Below are 14,908 nucleotides of genomic sequence, written 5' to 3' on the forward strand. Positions count from 1 at the left end.
ATAGCACAACTTTATATCGTCAATGCCTTTAGAAGGCACAGCAGAAATGTGAAGTCGGTCCGACTAAATCCCTAGGAGGAGTTCGTTAAAGTACGTAATGAGTAAATAATCCAAAAATCTCGGTAAAATTAGAAATGGCCGACTTCCTGTTGAGTTTAGGGCATCGCACAAGGAGACTTTTCTGTGTGTCTGGACATGGTAGATGTACCACAGAAATTTCGTACATGTCGGTCAAACATGCAGTGGGGGCTGCTTCGTTAAAGGTCACTTCCTGTTGCCAGCAGGTGGCGCTATGACTGTGGATGAATATTGTCATGTAGATTTGTTCAAGGTGGGACTCTTGTCAAATGTGTAAAATTTCGTGCAGATCTGGGCATTTACAGCCAAGTTAATACAACTTCCTGTTTCATGGCGAATCATCGACGCCACGGACACGCCCATCGACAAAAACGCGCAGATAGCACAACTTTACATCGTCAATGCGTTTAGAAGGCACAGCAGAAATTTGAAGTCGATCCGACTAAATCCCTGGGAGGAGTTTGTTAAAGTACGGAGTGTTTTAGAAATCGTCCCAAAATGGCCCCCAAATTCAAAATGGCGGACTTCCTGTCAAGTTTAGGGCATCGCTCCAAGAGGCTTTTTTTGTGCGTTTGGACATGGTAGATGTACCACAGAAATTTCATACATGTCGGTCAAACAAGCGGCGGGGGCTGCTTCGTTAAAGGTCACTTCCTGTTGCCAGCAGGTGGCGCTATGAATGTGAGTGAATGTCGGCATGTAAATTTGTTTAGGGCGGGACTCTTGTCAAATGTGTAAAATTTCGTGCAGATCTAGTGCATTTCGTGCAGATCAAAGGTCACTTCCTGTTGCCACTAGGTGGCGCTATGACTGTGGGTGAATATTCAATGCAGATAGCACAACTTTACATCGTCAATGCCTTTAGAAGGGACAGCAGAAATTTGAAGTTGATCCGACTAAATCCCTAGGAGGAGTTCGTTAAAGTACGGCATGTGTAAATCGTCCCAAATCGGTCGGCAAATTCAAAATGGCGGACTTCCTGTCGAGTTTAGGGTATGGGTTCTTGAGGCTTTTTTGTGCGTCTTGAAATGATACACATCCCCACCAAATTCCGTGCATGTAGGTTGAACGTGAACGAGGGGCTAATTTTTTCCAATTTTCTAGGTGGCGCTAGCGAGCCATTTTGCCCTGCCCATCCGCGAAACCCACAAAATACGAAATTTTTCACCAGTCCTGACATGCGTGCCAAATTTGGTGAGTTTTTGAGCATGTTGCGGCCCCGAAAATGGCGCTTACTTTGCAGAAAAATAACCCTAACAGTTTCAATAGGGTCCTCGCACTGTTAGTGTTCGGGCCCTAAATATTCTGGATATTATTCTGATTTATGTTACTGAAAGGTGAAAGTTAATTTTACGATGATGTCATAAGCCAGCACAGTAGCGGTGTTGAGTGCTGAGTCGAGAGAAGAAAACGGAGGCTATATCGCCGATGTGAGAAGATGTGTTGCTTTGTGTAAAAAAAAAATAATTCCAACAGAACTGGCAAAATAAAGTTGCAAAAGAAAAGACGGAGTCTGTTTTAAGTGTGCAACATAAACTTGGTGTTTCCGCCCAGTTAGATTTTCATCACGAAGCAAGCAAGATGAGTGTCACAAGTGACGAGCCACGACACAGTAAGAGCTAGCTGCGAGCTACCTAGCCACCGACGTCGTCAATACTGCAGTGCTCCAGACGAAGCAGTGAAGGTAAAAGTTTTCTATCATGTCAGAAGTGCAACAGATGTCGTCTGAGTGGGAAACTCTTGTAGGTGTGATAGAAGAAAAGTTACTGACAACTGACTGCACCAGAGTTGAATCATATATGCTGGGCACTCAGTCTAACAGTGGAAAAAAGTGACAAAGACTTACCTCGTAAGCTGAGGAGGCAAATTCTTCAGTATTTAGAAGGGGAAGATGTTATTTCACAAGAGAATGAAGGGATGTCTATATTGCTGCAAGGAAATGGCAAAATTGACGAAATCAAAGGAAAAGTTGACAATAATGGGTAGCCCAGCTCCAACAAACAGCGCGAGAGTGCCACCCGGTGGTTGAAAATGATATTGCACAAAGTAATACAAACGAACAAGAAAAAAATGTTTCTGTCCCAAATGCAACAGGAGCAGTTTCCCAAAATGTTTCTTTTGTCCATCCAATGTACAGAAGAGAGTTCAAAATAACTGGACAAATTGGAGAACCAAATCAAAAGGATAAATTAGCGTACACTAGTTTGGAAAGACAAATCCAAAGAGCAATGAAAAAAGTTATATGATGAGGGAGAAGTCGTAGAAGCTGTCATTCAAGCTATAGCTCCAGGAACGAAACTGAAGAGTTATCTTGAAAGTAGAGTTGATCTGTCATTGCAAGCTCTCAGACAGATGTTACAGACTCATTACATTGAGAAGGATGCTACCGATCTGTATCACTCCCTCACGCGCACTGTTCAAAATTCAAAAGAAACACCCATTCAGTTTTTAGTGCGAGCCACGGATCTGAGACAACAAATTGTCTTTGTACAGCGCAGAGCTAATCCAAAATCAATTCCTCCAAACAGTACTCACTGGCCTCCATGATGACACCATCTGTGCAGACATAAAGCCATACTTACAGAATCCGAAAGTTGAAGATGCTGCATACACTCTGGAAATGGAAAGGAAGAATAAGTTTAACTACATCAAAAGCAAAGATGATCAAAATTGCAGCGGTTAGTGAGGAAAGTGAGGAATGTGGAAATGAAAGCTACGTGAATAAACCAAACAATAAGAATAAACACTATGAAACAAACAAACGTGATACACTGATGGAAAAGGTTGATCAAGTTAATACAGTTATATGTGAAGCCATTCAGAACCTCACTACTCAAATTGCTAGTCTCCACCAGACCTCTAAGCTCCAACCAATGAGAGTGAGTGAACAGCCGAACTGAAAATATCATCTACAGCCAAAGACGGTAAAAAGGAGACAGTGTCAGCAGTGTCAATTGTCCAATCCAGATGGAAGATGTAGTCACTGTTATAAGTGTGGCAGCGCAGAACACTGGGCATCAGGTTGTAGAATGAGAAATACCTCAGCGAGTACAAACAAAATTGAAATTCAGCTCCCTTCAGAAGATAATGGTAAAATAGAGGTTACCGTTGAAAACCTAACTGATAATGACATCCTGCTGTGTAGTTGCACGACACTTGGATGGTTCCACAGTGTTGATGCCATTTACCCATCGCAGACAAAGTATATGGTTGATCAGAGACTTAAGACACGAGACAGCAGCAGTCACCTCACTTGCACAGCAATCAAGCCGGATAACACAACCTGAGCCCTGGGACCCACCTGTGGACCTGAGCCATCTGTCAGATGACCAACAGTGTCAGGTACAACAAATGCTCAGAGAGGAATGTGATGTTTTTGCGAAGGATGATTGGGACACGGGGTGTATTGAAGATTTGCAAATGGACATACAATTAAAAGACAATGTGCCTGTGCAAAGAACGAAATCCCTAGATACCTCTACCAAGAGGTGAAAACTTACATACAGGACCTACTCAGTCGAGGCTGGATCCAGAAGTCTTGTTCTTCATATTCTTCACCTGTAGTATGCGTCAGGAAAGATGGAGGTCTACGCCTGTGTATAGACTACAGACTGCTGAATGGAAAAACACAGCCGGATCGTCATCCAATCCCGCAGATACAGGAGATCCTGGAAAACCTGGGAGGCAACTCCTGGTTCACGGTGTTGGACCAGGGCATGGCTTATCACCAGGGCTTCATGAGTGAGAAAAGCAGACCCTGCACCGCATTCATAACACCATGGGGACTGTATGAATGGGTGAGGATCCCGTTTGGGCTTACTAATGCGCCTGCAGCTTTTCAGCGCTACATGGAGGGATGCCTGGGAGATCTGAGAGATGAAGTGTGTGTCCTGTATTTAGATGATGTGTTAGTTTTTAGCTCCAACTTTGAACAACACATCCAAAACGTGAGACAGGTACTACAACGGCAAAGAGAGTGTGGCATAAAACTGAGGCCAAAAAAATTTGACTTTTTCAGAAGTGAGGTCTGTTATGTGGGTCGAGTAATCTCTGCAGAGGGATACAAGATGAATCCCAAAGAGGGGGAAGCAGTTCAAGCACTCAAGCATGAGACACCAACCATTGTGAGAGAGGTGAGAAAGTTGATGGGTTTCCTCAGCTACTATAGATCCTATATACCAGACTTCTCCAGGATAGTCAAACCTCTTTATAAACTGTTAGCAAAGCCTAAGTCTGAACAGACGCAAAGCCAAAAAAGAAAGAATGTGAGCCGTAAGTCTGCTCAGTTGCCACCATCCTATCATGTCCAGTGGACAATGGTTCACCAAGAAATACTGAACAGAATGGTAGATCGGCTGACAAATCCACCTGTGATGGCATATCCGGACTTGGAGAAACCCTTTGTACTTCACGTGGATGCCTCAGAAGAGGGCTTAGGTGCAGTTCTGTACCAACGTCAAGAGGGTGTTCTTAGGGTCAGTGCCTATGGCTCACGGACATTGTCACCGGCGGAAAAGAATTACAAGCTACATTCTGGCAAATTCAAATTCTTGGCACTAAAATGGGCCATCACAGAACGTTTTCGTGACTACCTGTTCCATGCACCTGACTTTGTTGTATATAGTGACAATAACCCTTTGACCTATGTCACAAGGTCAGCAAAGCTCAATGCAGCAGGGCACCGCTGGGTGGCAGAGCTGGCGGATTATAGATTCACATTGAAGTACAGACCCGGAACAGCAAACAGAGATGCGGATTTCCTGTCACGAAGACAAAAGCCCATTGAAGAGATCATGCGAGAGTGTACAGAGGAATGCCCTCAGGAAGCTATTGAATGCATTGGAAAAGCTCTGGAAAGAGAGAAAACTCAAGATGTAGATTGGATCTCTGCTGTCACATGTAACGTCGATGCACTGCCAGAGGGGTGTAACATTTCAGAGCCAATCCAACCTCTTGCAGTGGAAGATATCAGGGTTGCCCAGAGTGCAGATTTAGCCATTAGCAGAGCTCTGGCTTTAAAAAAAAAAACCACATGCATTCTTGAGACATAAAGACAAGCTGGCAGAAAGTGAAGCAGTGAGACAACTTCTCCGAGAGTGGCCCCGTCTAAAGATTGATGGAGAGGGCATCCTCAGAAGAGAGACTGCAACGAGAAAACAGTTAGTTGTTCCTGAGTCCCTGAAGCCTACTGTGTACAAGCACCTCCACGGAGAAATGGGACACTTAGGGCGCCGATCGAATGGTGGCTCTCGCAAGAGAACGGTTCTTCTGGCCAAAGATGAGACAGGAAATGGAACACTATGTTACCCAAATGTGTCGCTGTCTAAAAAGGAAAAAACCTAACAGAATAATCAGGACACCTATCCAAAGCATTGAGACCTCTGCACCGTTTGAAATGATATCCATCGACTACGATATCCATTGACTACCTTTTGTTATTGACTCCGCAATAACAAAAGACTTTCTGTACATGTTGGAGTGCTTTGAATTAGACCAACTAGTGGACTGTCCTACGCATGACAAAGGCCACACTTTAGACCTTGTGAGTTCCTGCTTCACCTCACCTTTGTAATATGTTTTTGGAGTTTTTTAGCACCAAAATTGACAATATTCGAAACCACATTGTTGCCACTCATACCGTTGCTGCCTCCTCTTCAGATACATTTGCATTTTCTGGTGTCTCGCTCTCTAATTTTGCAATTCATGATTCCCAGTCTCTGTGTAATACGGTTTCAAAACTGAAAGCCTCAACTTCTAGAGTTGATCCTATACCATCTTGCCTTTTTAAATCATGTTTTGATTCCCTCTCTCCCTTTGTTTTGAGAATTATCAATAACTCCCTGTGCACTGGTGTTGTGCCAGCTGCACTTAAAACTGCTGCTGTCACCCCTGTACCAAAAACTAACAACACGGACTTCGATAATCTGAATAATTTTCGACCCATCTCTAATCTTCCATTCCTCGCCAAAATTTTAGAACAAACAGTGGCTTCTCAACTACTGTCTCATCTTTCTGCTAATGATCTTTTTGAGCCACTTCAGTCTGGATTTCGGAAACTGCACAGCACTGAGACAGCACTGGTCAAAGTGACTAATGATTTGTTAATGGCATCTGAATCTGGCATCTGATGGTATTTTTTCATGATGTTTTTACTTTTTGTAAAGCACATTGAAGTACTTTGATGGAGTGAATTGTGCTATATAAATAAACTTGTTGTTGTTGTTGTCGTTGATTCTGGCCGTCTATCTATACTGATTCTTCTTGATCTTAGTGCCGCTTTTGACACTATAGATCACTCGATTTTAATCAATCGCTTAGAGACCATCTTTGGAGTTTCTGATTCTGCATTAAATTGGTTTAAGTCCTATCTCTCTGATCGCAAGCAGTTCGTTGTGATGGGTGATTGCAAGTCTGAGGTCGGTGTGGTGCGCTCTGGTGTTCCCCAGGGATCAGTTTTGGGCCCGTTACTTTTTAGTATTTACATTTTTCCATTTGGGCAACTTTTAAGAACACTTGGTCTAAATTTTCACTTTTATGCCGATGACACTCAGATCTATTTACATTCAAAACCTGATGTCAATATGCCTGTGTCTTATATTTCTCAGTGTTTTACTGAGATTAGGAAATGGATGTCTGAAAACTTTCTCTGTCTGAACAGTGATAAGACTGAAGTGATGCTTATTGGTTCACCTCATCAGTTGCGTAAAGCAGAGTCCATAACTTTAAGTGTGGATGGCTCAGCTTTGAAATTGCAAACTAAACTAAAAAATCTGGGGGTGATATCTGACGCCAATTTAACATTTGACCGTCATGTTCGTAACACAGTCAAAACATCATTTTTTCATCTCAGAAACATTGCCAAATTACGTTCTTTGTTGACATTCTCTGTGGCTGAAAAGTTCATCAATACTTTTGTTTTTTCAAGAATTGATTATTGTAATGCTTTGCTGGCTGGGGTTTCTAAAGCTACCAGTTGGTTCAAAATTCGGCTGCTAGAATTCTGACTGGGACCAGTGCAAGGGAACACATTACACCAATCCTGGAAAAATTGCACTGGCTTCCAGTCAGTTTTCGTATTGATTTTAAAATTCTCATGCTCACTTATAAGGCCCTGAATAACTTGGCCCCTCAATATTTGCGTGAGCTCTTAACCCCCTACACTCCTACAAGTGCTTTGCGATCTTCTGAAGCTGGTCTTTTAACCGTCCAAACAACACGGCTAAAAACTATGGGTGATCGGGCTTTTTCTTCTTTAGCTCCAAAATTGTGGAATTCCCTGCCCTCTGAGATTAGAAATGCAGAATCACTTAGAGTTTTTAAATCCTCCCTTAAAACGTACTTTTTTAGGGTGGCTTTTATGTGATTGTGTGATCACTGTGATTGTTATTTTATTTGCCTTTTATTTTATTGCTTGTTTAGTTCTTATAGCCTAAACTGTTGTGTCTGTCTAATTCCATTATTTTTTATGTAAAGTGCTTTGAGATACTACTTTTAAAGGCACTATATAAAATAAAGTTTTATTATTATTATTATTACCTATACTTGGACAAGTGTAAAGGAGGTGAGGAGTATATACTTGTAGTTGTGGATTATTTTACCAAATACGCACAGGCCTACGCAACGAAAGACAAGTCTGGGAAGACAGCGGCCAGAAAACTCTTTGATGATTTTATTATGCGTTTTGGTTTCCCATCCAAGATACATCACGATCAGGGAAAATAGTTTGAGAATACTCTCTTTCACAAACTACAAGACCACTGCGGTATTCGCCATTCACGCACCTCCCCATACCACCCTCAAGCTAATGCGGCAGAGTGGTTCAACAGAATTCTGCTGGGTTTGTTGCGCACGCTTGAAGAGTCTCAGAAGTCAAGGTGGAAAGAACACTTAAACAAAGTGGTCCATGCCTATAACTCAACTGTGCACGAAGCGACAGGATTCTCTCCATTCTTCCATCTCTTTGGTCGTGAGCCAACTTTACCAGTTGATCTAATGTTCCCCAAGGAAGGAGGAGAAAGGAACCAGTCACAGACTGACTACGCAAAGAAGTGGAGAAGTCATGCAAGAAGCCTATGCTATTGCGATGCTAAACATGAAGAAAAGTGCAAGGAGAGGACAGAGAAACTACAATCAGCACACATGGAGTTCTGTTCTGGAGCCAGGTGATCATGTCCTGGTGAGAAACCTCACGCCCAGAGGTGGTACTGGAAAGCTGCGTAGCCACTGGGAAGACATGATTCATGTTGTCAAGGGAAGAAAAGTCCCAGATAGTCCAGTATATGTGATTGAACCTTTGCAAGGAACAGGGAGAAGACGGGTGTTACACCGTAACCTACTTCTACCATGCCCTTATCTGGTTGAACAGCCCGAAGGTCATGAACCCAACCTTGAAGAGAAAAACAACAGGAGAAAATCAAAACGGAAAACAAGAAGGGATCATACAGCCAGACATGATACTTACCGAACAGACACAGACGGTTCCAGTGAGGAGGAGTATGGTCTATGGACAGCAGTGGGACAGGCTGAGATACCTTAATGCAGAAGCAGAAGAGTTCCGTCCGAGAACGGAGACACTCCGAGAGAGGCCTGAGAGGGCGCTTGTACCGGAGTTGCAGCCTGAAGAGGACCCTACTGAGGAGAGACATAGCTCGGAGAGGGAGAATGATGTTCCGGCTGTTGAATCAGAGGATGAGCAAAGTGATACCGAGATGTGGAGAAACAGGCTAAGAAGAGCTAGGCAGCCCAGGCGTGTCTACACCTATGACCAGCTAGGCCAGCCAACCTTTCAACAGCTGAAAGCCTGCCATGTTGGTTTAAAGATGTCCGCAGGAACTGCCTGTGACTTCCCTACCAGATCATCATTTGTGTATCCTTTTTTATCATGGATAGTTATAAAAGACACAGAGATTATCTTGTTCATTAGTTTATGGTTAATGTTATCCATCACAAGTTACAATTCATAGTAGTAGCTAACACTTAATACAGAACAGGTAATCTGGACAGTTATTTAAATAATAAGTACAGAAATTGGTTATAATCCTAGTATATGGGAATTAAGAAGTGGTGTAATATACAAACAGTAGTTACAGGAACAGTAGTTGTGTGTACACTTACGGTATAGATTACTAACTGCATGGCTGAGGAATATGTAGACACATAAGTTTGGGGTGTATATGGTACTTTCCTTGTCCCTTTGTGAAGATTGGGGGGCCCACCAATACTTCAATGGATTATTCACCATTTGATACTAATGGACTATGGACACTTAGTCTTGTATTGTTGCCATTGGAGACTTGCCAAAGGAAAAAAAAATACGGAGAGATAATGTTATAACCACCCTGTAATGTATGATGTGTGTGAAAATACTTACCTGTTTACTTACCTTCCACCATGTGTTCCGTTGTGGGGACATTGTTGTTTAATATTGTGAAGAAAAGAAAGAAAATGTTTAGACATTTTTTTTTAGTGGGGGAGGGTGTTGTGACCTAGAAGTATTATTTTATAATTTCATAATTCTCTAGAATAGGAATATGTTTAGAATTCTGTAAGGAAATCACTATAATTTCATTGTAATTTCATTTGATAAATATTCTGGAGATTATTCTGATTTATGTTACTGAAAGGTGAAAGTTCATTTTACGATGATGTCATAAGCCAGCGCAGTGTCTAGTGCTGAGCCGAGAGAAGAAAACGTAGGCTATATCGCCGATGTGAGAAGATGTTGTGTTGCTTCGTGTAAAAAATTTTTAATTCCAACAGAACTGGCAAAATAAAGTTGCAAAAGAAAAGACAGAGTCTGTTTTAAGTGTGCAACATATGCATGCAATGGTTTTTTCACATTTTTCATACTGTGTTACAGCATGGTCACAAACATCAGCGTCTACTCTGAAACCAGTCATTTCTTTATACAAACAGGCAATTAAGATATTTGACAAGAAACCTATGATAAGCCATCATTGTGATATCATACAAAAGCACAAGCTTTTTACTTTTAAACATTTTGTAAATTTTAGTATTTTGAAATTGACTTTTAAATGTTTGAACAACTGTGTGTCACCACTGTTCTCTGGCCTCATAGAGAGGCAACAGGGCTCTTTAAGACCTTCCACCAGAGCCTCAGTTAGTGGGGATTGTGTGCTACCAAAGTTTATAAAATCTTTTGGTCTAGCTTCTCCTTCAGAGGGGCTACACTATGGAATTCTCTCCCAATTGGACTCAAACTGTAGAACAATATTAACATATTTACCATAGACCTTAAACAGTGGCTGAAATAGGGCCAAAGTTGTTCTCATGTGTAAATGAGAACTTTCCTTTTTTCTTTGTCTTGTTTAATGATGTGTTTTTATCTGTTGCAAAAGCCTGTATAGACAGGTGTTGAAAATTAGCATGTAACATGTACTATTACACTTTAAACAATGCATCTGGTTCGTCCAATGTTATTGTTATGTCCATATTAAATAAATAAATAAATAAAATAAATAAAGAACATGTTCTACTTTGATTCAGCTTCTAATGTATCAACCAGGACCTCCATAGTCTCTAATGTAGAACTAATCGAAATTATCTAATAAACTCACGTGGTACAGCGACACCGTACCGATGAGGATTCTCAGCAATCACCTTCTGCTTCAGCTCATTGATCCGAGCACCAAGAGATCCTGGAGAGAGAGAGAGTGTCACGGTGTGTTGGTGGAGTGTAGGCAGAAGAAGACGAAGAGGCAAATGCTCCAATTCAATTACTTTAGTTAAACTTAAAACAGGTACAGGCAAACAGGCAGAAACACTCACTAACTCAGGGTAACACTGACAACGACCGACAATGACTGAAGAAACACAGGCAAACTAAATACATGAATGAATCAAACATAATGAGGTGAAAAACAGGTGAAACAGATGATGAAGACGATCAACAGGTGGATGATTGCGGGAGTGAGTTCAGGTGAGGAGACAAGAGGATCCTGGGAAGTGTAGTGCAGATGACAAGACAGACTGGTGCAGACGAGAGAGAGAGAGAGAGAGAGAGAGAGAGAGAGAGAGAGAGAGAGAGAGAGAGAGAGAGAGAGAGAGATTTACAAATACTTTATTAAAAGAGTTGTAAAAAACAACACTGAAATAAAATTATATTAAAGCAACCTACTCTTGAAAATTAGATTATTCTCAACAACAGAGCGAGCAGAGTACATTGTGACACCAAATATTGGAAAATTTTCCAAGATCATTCATCAAACTGTAATAATTAAAATCTATTCTTATACATGATTTCAGCATTTCAAGCAGCATCATCATCTGTAGATCCTTCAACCTTATTTCGTCTACTCATATACACTGCCATCTTTGCTCTTCCCAGAATGAAATTAAAGAGTTGACACTGCTCCCTCTTTTTTGGGGGGGATACCTGTAACCTAAAATAAACATCTGCTTGACCAAAATGGTAACACTTTATTTGAAGGGGTGTGCAAAATACTGACATGAAACACACCATCAGCAAATGGATTGTCAATGCGATTTCCACAGCTTATCAGGTGCGCGGTATGCCTTCACCTCTGGCTGTGAGGGCTCATTCCACTAGAGGCACAGAGTCCTCTAGGGCCCTTCTCGCAGGGGCTCCCATCCAGGAAGTCTGCGATGCAGCTGGATGGACTACCCCACATACCTTCATTAGGTTTTACAGCTTAGACATTCCGTCGACACCCGGCTCTCTTGTGCTCGCGTCCTAGTGTGCCTGTGAGCAGCTTCACACCAGGGCAGGCAGGGCGCGTTGTGGCGTGGTGGGTACTCGTTCCCCCAAAGTGTCACTTTGACGCAGTTTGAGTTTCCTCGATAGGGAATGTCCTTGGGTTATGACTGTAACCCTTGTTCCCTGAAAAGGGAAAGAGAACTGCGTCTCGTGGCCACGCCTTCCCCTGCCTGGGAGTGCTTGCTTCATCACAGAAGCTGACATGTTGTGTGTGCCGGTTCCTTATATATGCGTCCATGGCCGCATTAACCATAGGGCTAGGTGGGGCTAAAGCCCCGGGGCCCAAGCAAGGAGGGGGCCCGTGATTGTCTGTGGAGCAGATACTGCAAGCCATCTGATTAAAGCCTTACCACGCAACGTCCCCCACAAATTAGCCCTGTTATTTAGTGGCACTTTGCCTTATATTCCATGCATTATCATGGAATCATTATCATTAATAGAGACGTTCGCAAAGACCCGCCTTTTTTAGGTACTATGTGATGAGCCACGAGCCAGGCGGCTCTCACGAGTAACGCACATCATGTTCTCATGCACTCACGCAGTGGAAAATACATCGCCAGGGCAAAGACTAACGTTACACCGAGTGATTACGAGAGAGAGTTCAGAGCAGCTTACTGTTAATATTAAACAAAGTCTCAACTTTCAAATATTGTCATTTAAGTAATTTAAACAATACCGTTTTCAAGTTCATGTCCACCGACGTTAATCTAATGACAGCTTTGTTGTCGGACAAAGTTGCGTATTCGGCGTTATGATTGGCCAGGCCACCTGTCAATCAAACCCCCGTGGGCAGCAGGGCATTGTAAATTAAAACGTCAGGTTTTAATTTAATATGACAAATGCATTTATTCTATATTTAACTTTTGAACGATCAACCTGCTGCTGTACGTAGGCCTATAGATGATGGCTGCCTGCGCTTTATTAGAATATACATCAACCAATAAATCGCCTCTCTGGTTGGTGCAAGTTTGAGCTGATTAACCAAGAAGTCCTTAACAGATTTTTCAGGGTCTTCGGTGGATGATTCGGGAATGCCGGAGAAGATTAGATTGTCTCTCATGCTGCGTGACTGTAGCCTGGCTGCGCCCTCCTACGCACTTCCGCTCAATTTCATTTTACTTCAGTACTACGTCTGGGACCGCTCCATATCCTTAGGTTTCCAGAAATCAATTTTTTGTAGGACCAATCAGCGAATAGAGGGAGTGGCTGAAAACGATGACGTTGATGTAGTGCGTCAGTTTGAGTGCAGTAATGGCAGCGGAGAAAGACGTGAGAAAAGCTATTCGGTCCGTTGTTGGTAAAGAAACTGCCGAATATACAGAATTTAAAGCCGGATTGTTATCGTTTAACCTCTTGTTGCACAACGGAGGACCAAGTGAAGGAGGCAGAAAGGTTGGAAGTTTGTGCTGGGCAGCTCGTGCACAATGACCGTGACATTTTGGACTTTAGCCTGGTGTTCGCGGTGTTCGGAAGCCCCGAGTCCTGGCTGCTAAACTATTGTTGAAGATCCGCTCAGGAGTCATGTCAGTCGCTCAGATTCCCAACAGTAAATTTACTGATTCTTGTGATGAACACTTTGAGCCCCTTTGTGTACTCGTGCAGGAGGTTGGTGTGTCAGTTTTACATGTTGTAAATCATACAAATTGGTTGTGATTAAAAAAAAAAAATTGTCATAAATAAAAATTTGAAAACCCATACTTTGGAGACTATATTTGATTTTCAGTTTTAGATGTCAATGGTTAATTTGTTTTAATAAAAAAAAAACAACTAAATGCCATTTAAAAATGTACAAACACATACTTTGAAGACCATAATTAAGGTAATTAAGAAACAAAAATACGTAATATGAAAAAAATTTGTTTATTACACATCTGCAGATAGAGACAGACTGATCATTCACTGTAGCAGCTACAGCATTTGCAGCAGATCAGAAACGACCACAGCGGCGTATTTGTAATGATTAGACACAGCTTCGACCATTGACTAAATAATCACTGTCCTTCATGTCAAATATACATTTCGAATTAATAATTGTTCCTAGATTAACAAAACCTGCAGCTCTCGTTGACTGAAATCCTATTGTAAATTTAATCCTCTGATCATTCGGAGTTCGGACTTGTTGTTTCTTTTACTGTCTATGGTTGTTTCCAGCCGTTTCGGCGCATGACATACGTCACTCACGACCACATATTAGCGATTGGCTATGGCAGATCGTGAGTGACTCTGGGCAGATCCAATAGATTTGAACTTTAATAGTGAACCCGCCTACAAGGAAGGAAACGTTTCTCAATTGAGGGAGGCCAGACTCTATGTACAAATGAAATGTACTAGAGTCTGGTTGAACCAGGCTAGCGTGACTGTATATCCAGGATGGTTTCTTGCATGGCTTTGTTCTCGGCGATGACGGAGGTAAGTTGAGTGTTTACAGTGGCAAGTTTTGCAGCGAGTGTGTCCACGGAGCTTTTCAGTGATTTATTTTCTTCTGTGAGTGAATCGACTTGTTGATGACTGTATTCCAGGCTATGACGGAGGTTTTGAAACTCTTTGTGCAGTACTTCGATTAGTGAGAGTCTAGAGTCCTGGTTAGATAATCGCTCGTTGATTGATAAAAGTATGTCGGAACAGCAGTTTGTTTTGTTCGGGGTGGATGCTGGTGATGTTGGTGACGGTGGTGAATCGATTGATATGGGAGAAGAATCCGAAGTGCGTGTTTTTTTTTACTTTGCGTGATCGCCCCATTGTAAACAGTCTGTTGAAGTGATGATCAATGTAATCCTCCAGTTGGTCCAGGTCTGAGATAAAATCCAGGTTTTGAGTTAGGTTTAAAGTGAGTGATGTTGTTACGAAAAAAAACGAGAAAGAGAGAAGGAAAAAAAAAACTAAAAAGGTTTTTTATCTTTTTCTAGCAGCGGCGAGCTGCCATGTTGAATTTTCGCACCCAACGCACACACACACACCAACTACGTCAGTACGTCAGAAACCCAGTCATATTTTTGAATGGCCATGGTTTATCCCCTTATTTCCCCCCGAGATGGGAAAAATAAGGATTTAAGTGTTTTATTTCCTGCTTATCATGACGTAAAAATTTTACGT

At 42.0% G+C, this 14,908-nt stretch overlaps 1 protein-coding gene and 1 long non-coding RNA gene across 7 annotated transcripts in view; one reads left to right on the forward strand and one right to left on the reverse strand.

The window, feature by feature from the left end:
* Window positions 1-14,908, reverse strand: part of mpp3b (MAGUK p55 scaffold protein 3b) — a 113,584-nt gene that overhangs the window by 13,807 nt on the left and 84,869 nt on the right. For all 6 annotated transcript variants that reach the window (XM_089121875.1, XM_089121873.1, XM_089121877.1 and 3 more), the window contains one exon: window positions 10,656-10,736. In XM_089121875.1, the coding sequence (XP_088978001.1) occupies window positions 10,656-10,736 (81 nt within the window). The remainder of the gene's footprint in view (window positions 1-10,655; window positions 10,737-14,908) is intronic.
* Window positions 1-14,908, forward strand: part of LOC148971454 (uncharacterized) — a 53,284-nt gene that overhangs the window by 2,959 nt on the left and 35,417 nt on the right. The gene's annotated exons all lie outside the window — the stretch shown is intronic.

This window comes from Pimephales promelas, chromosome 17, assembly GCF_988280905.1.
Source record: "Pimephales promelas chromosome 17, fPimPro1.hap1.1, whole genome shotgun sequence".
Taxonomy (NCBI): domain Eukaryota; kingdom Metazoa; phylum Chordata; class Actinopteri; order Cypriniformes; family Leuciscidae; genus Pimephales; species Pimephales promelas.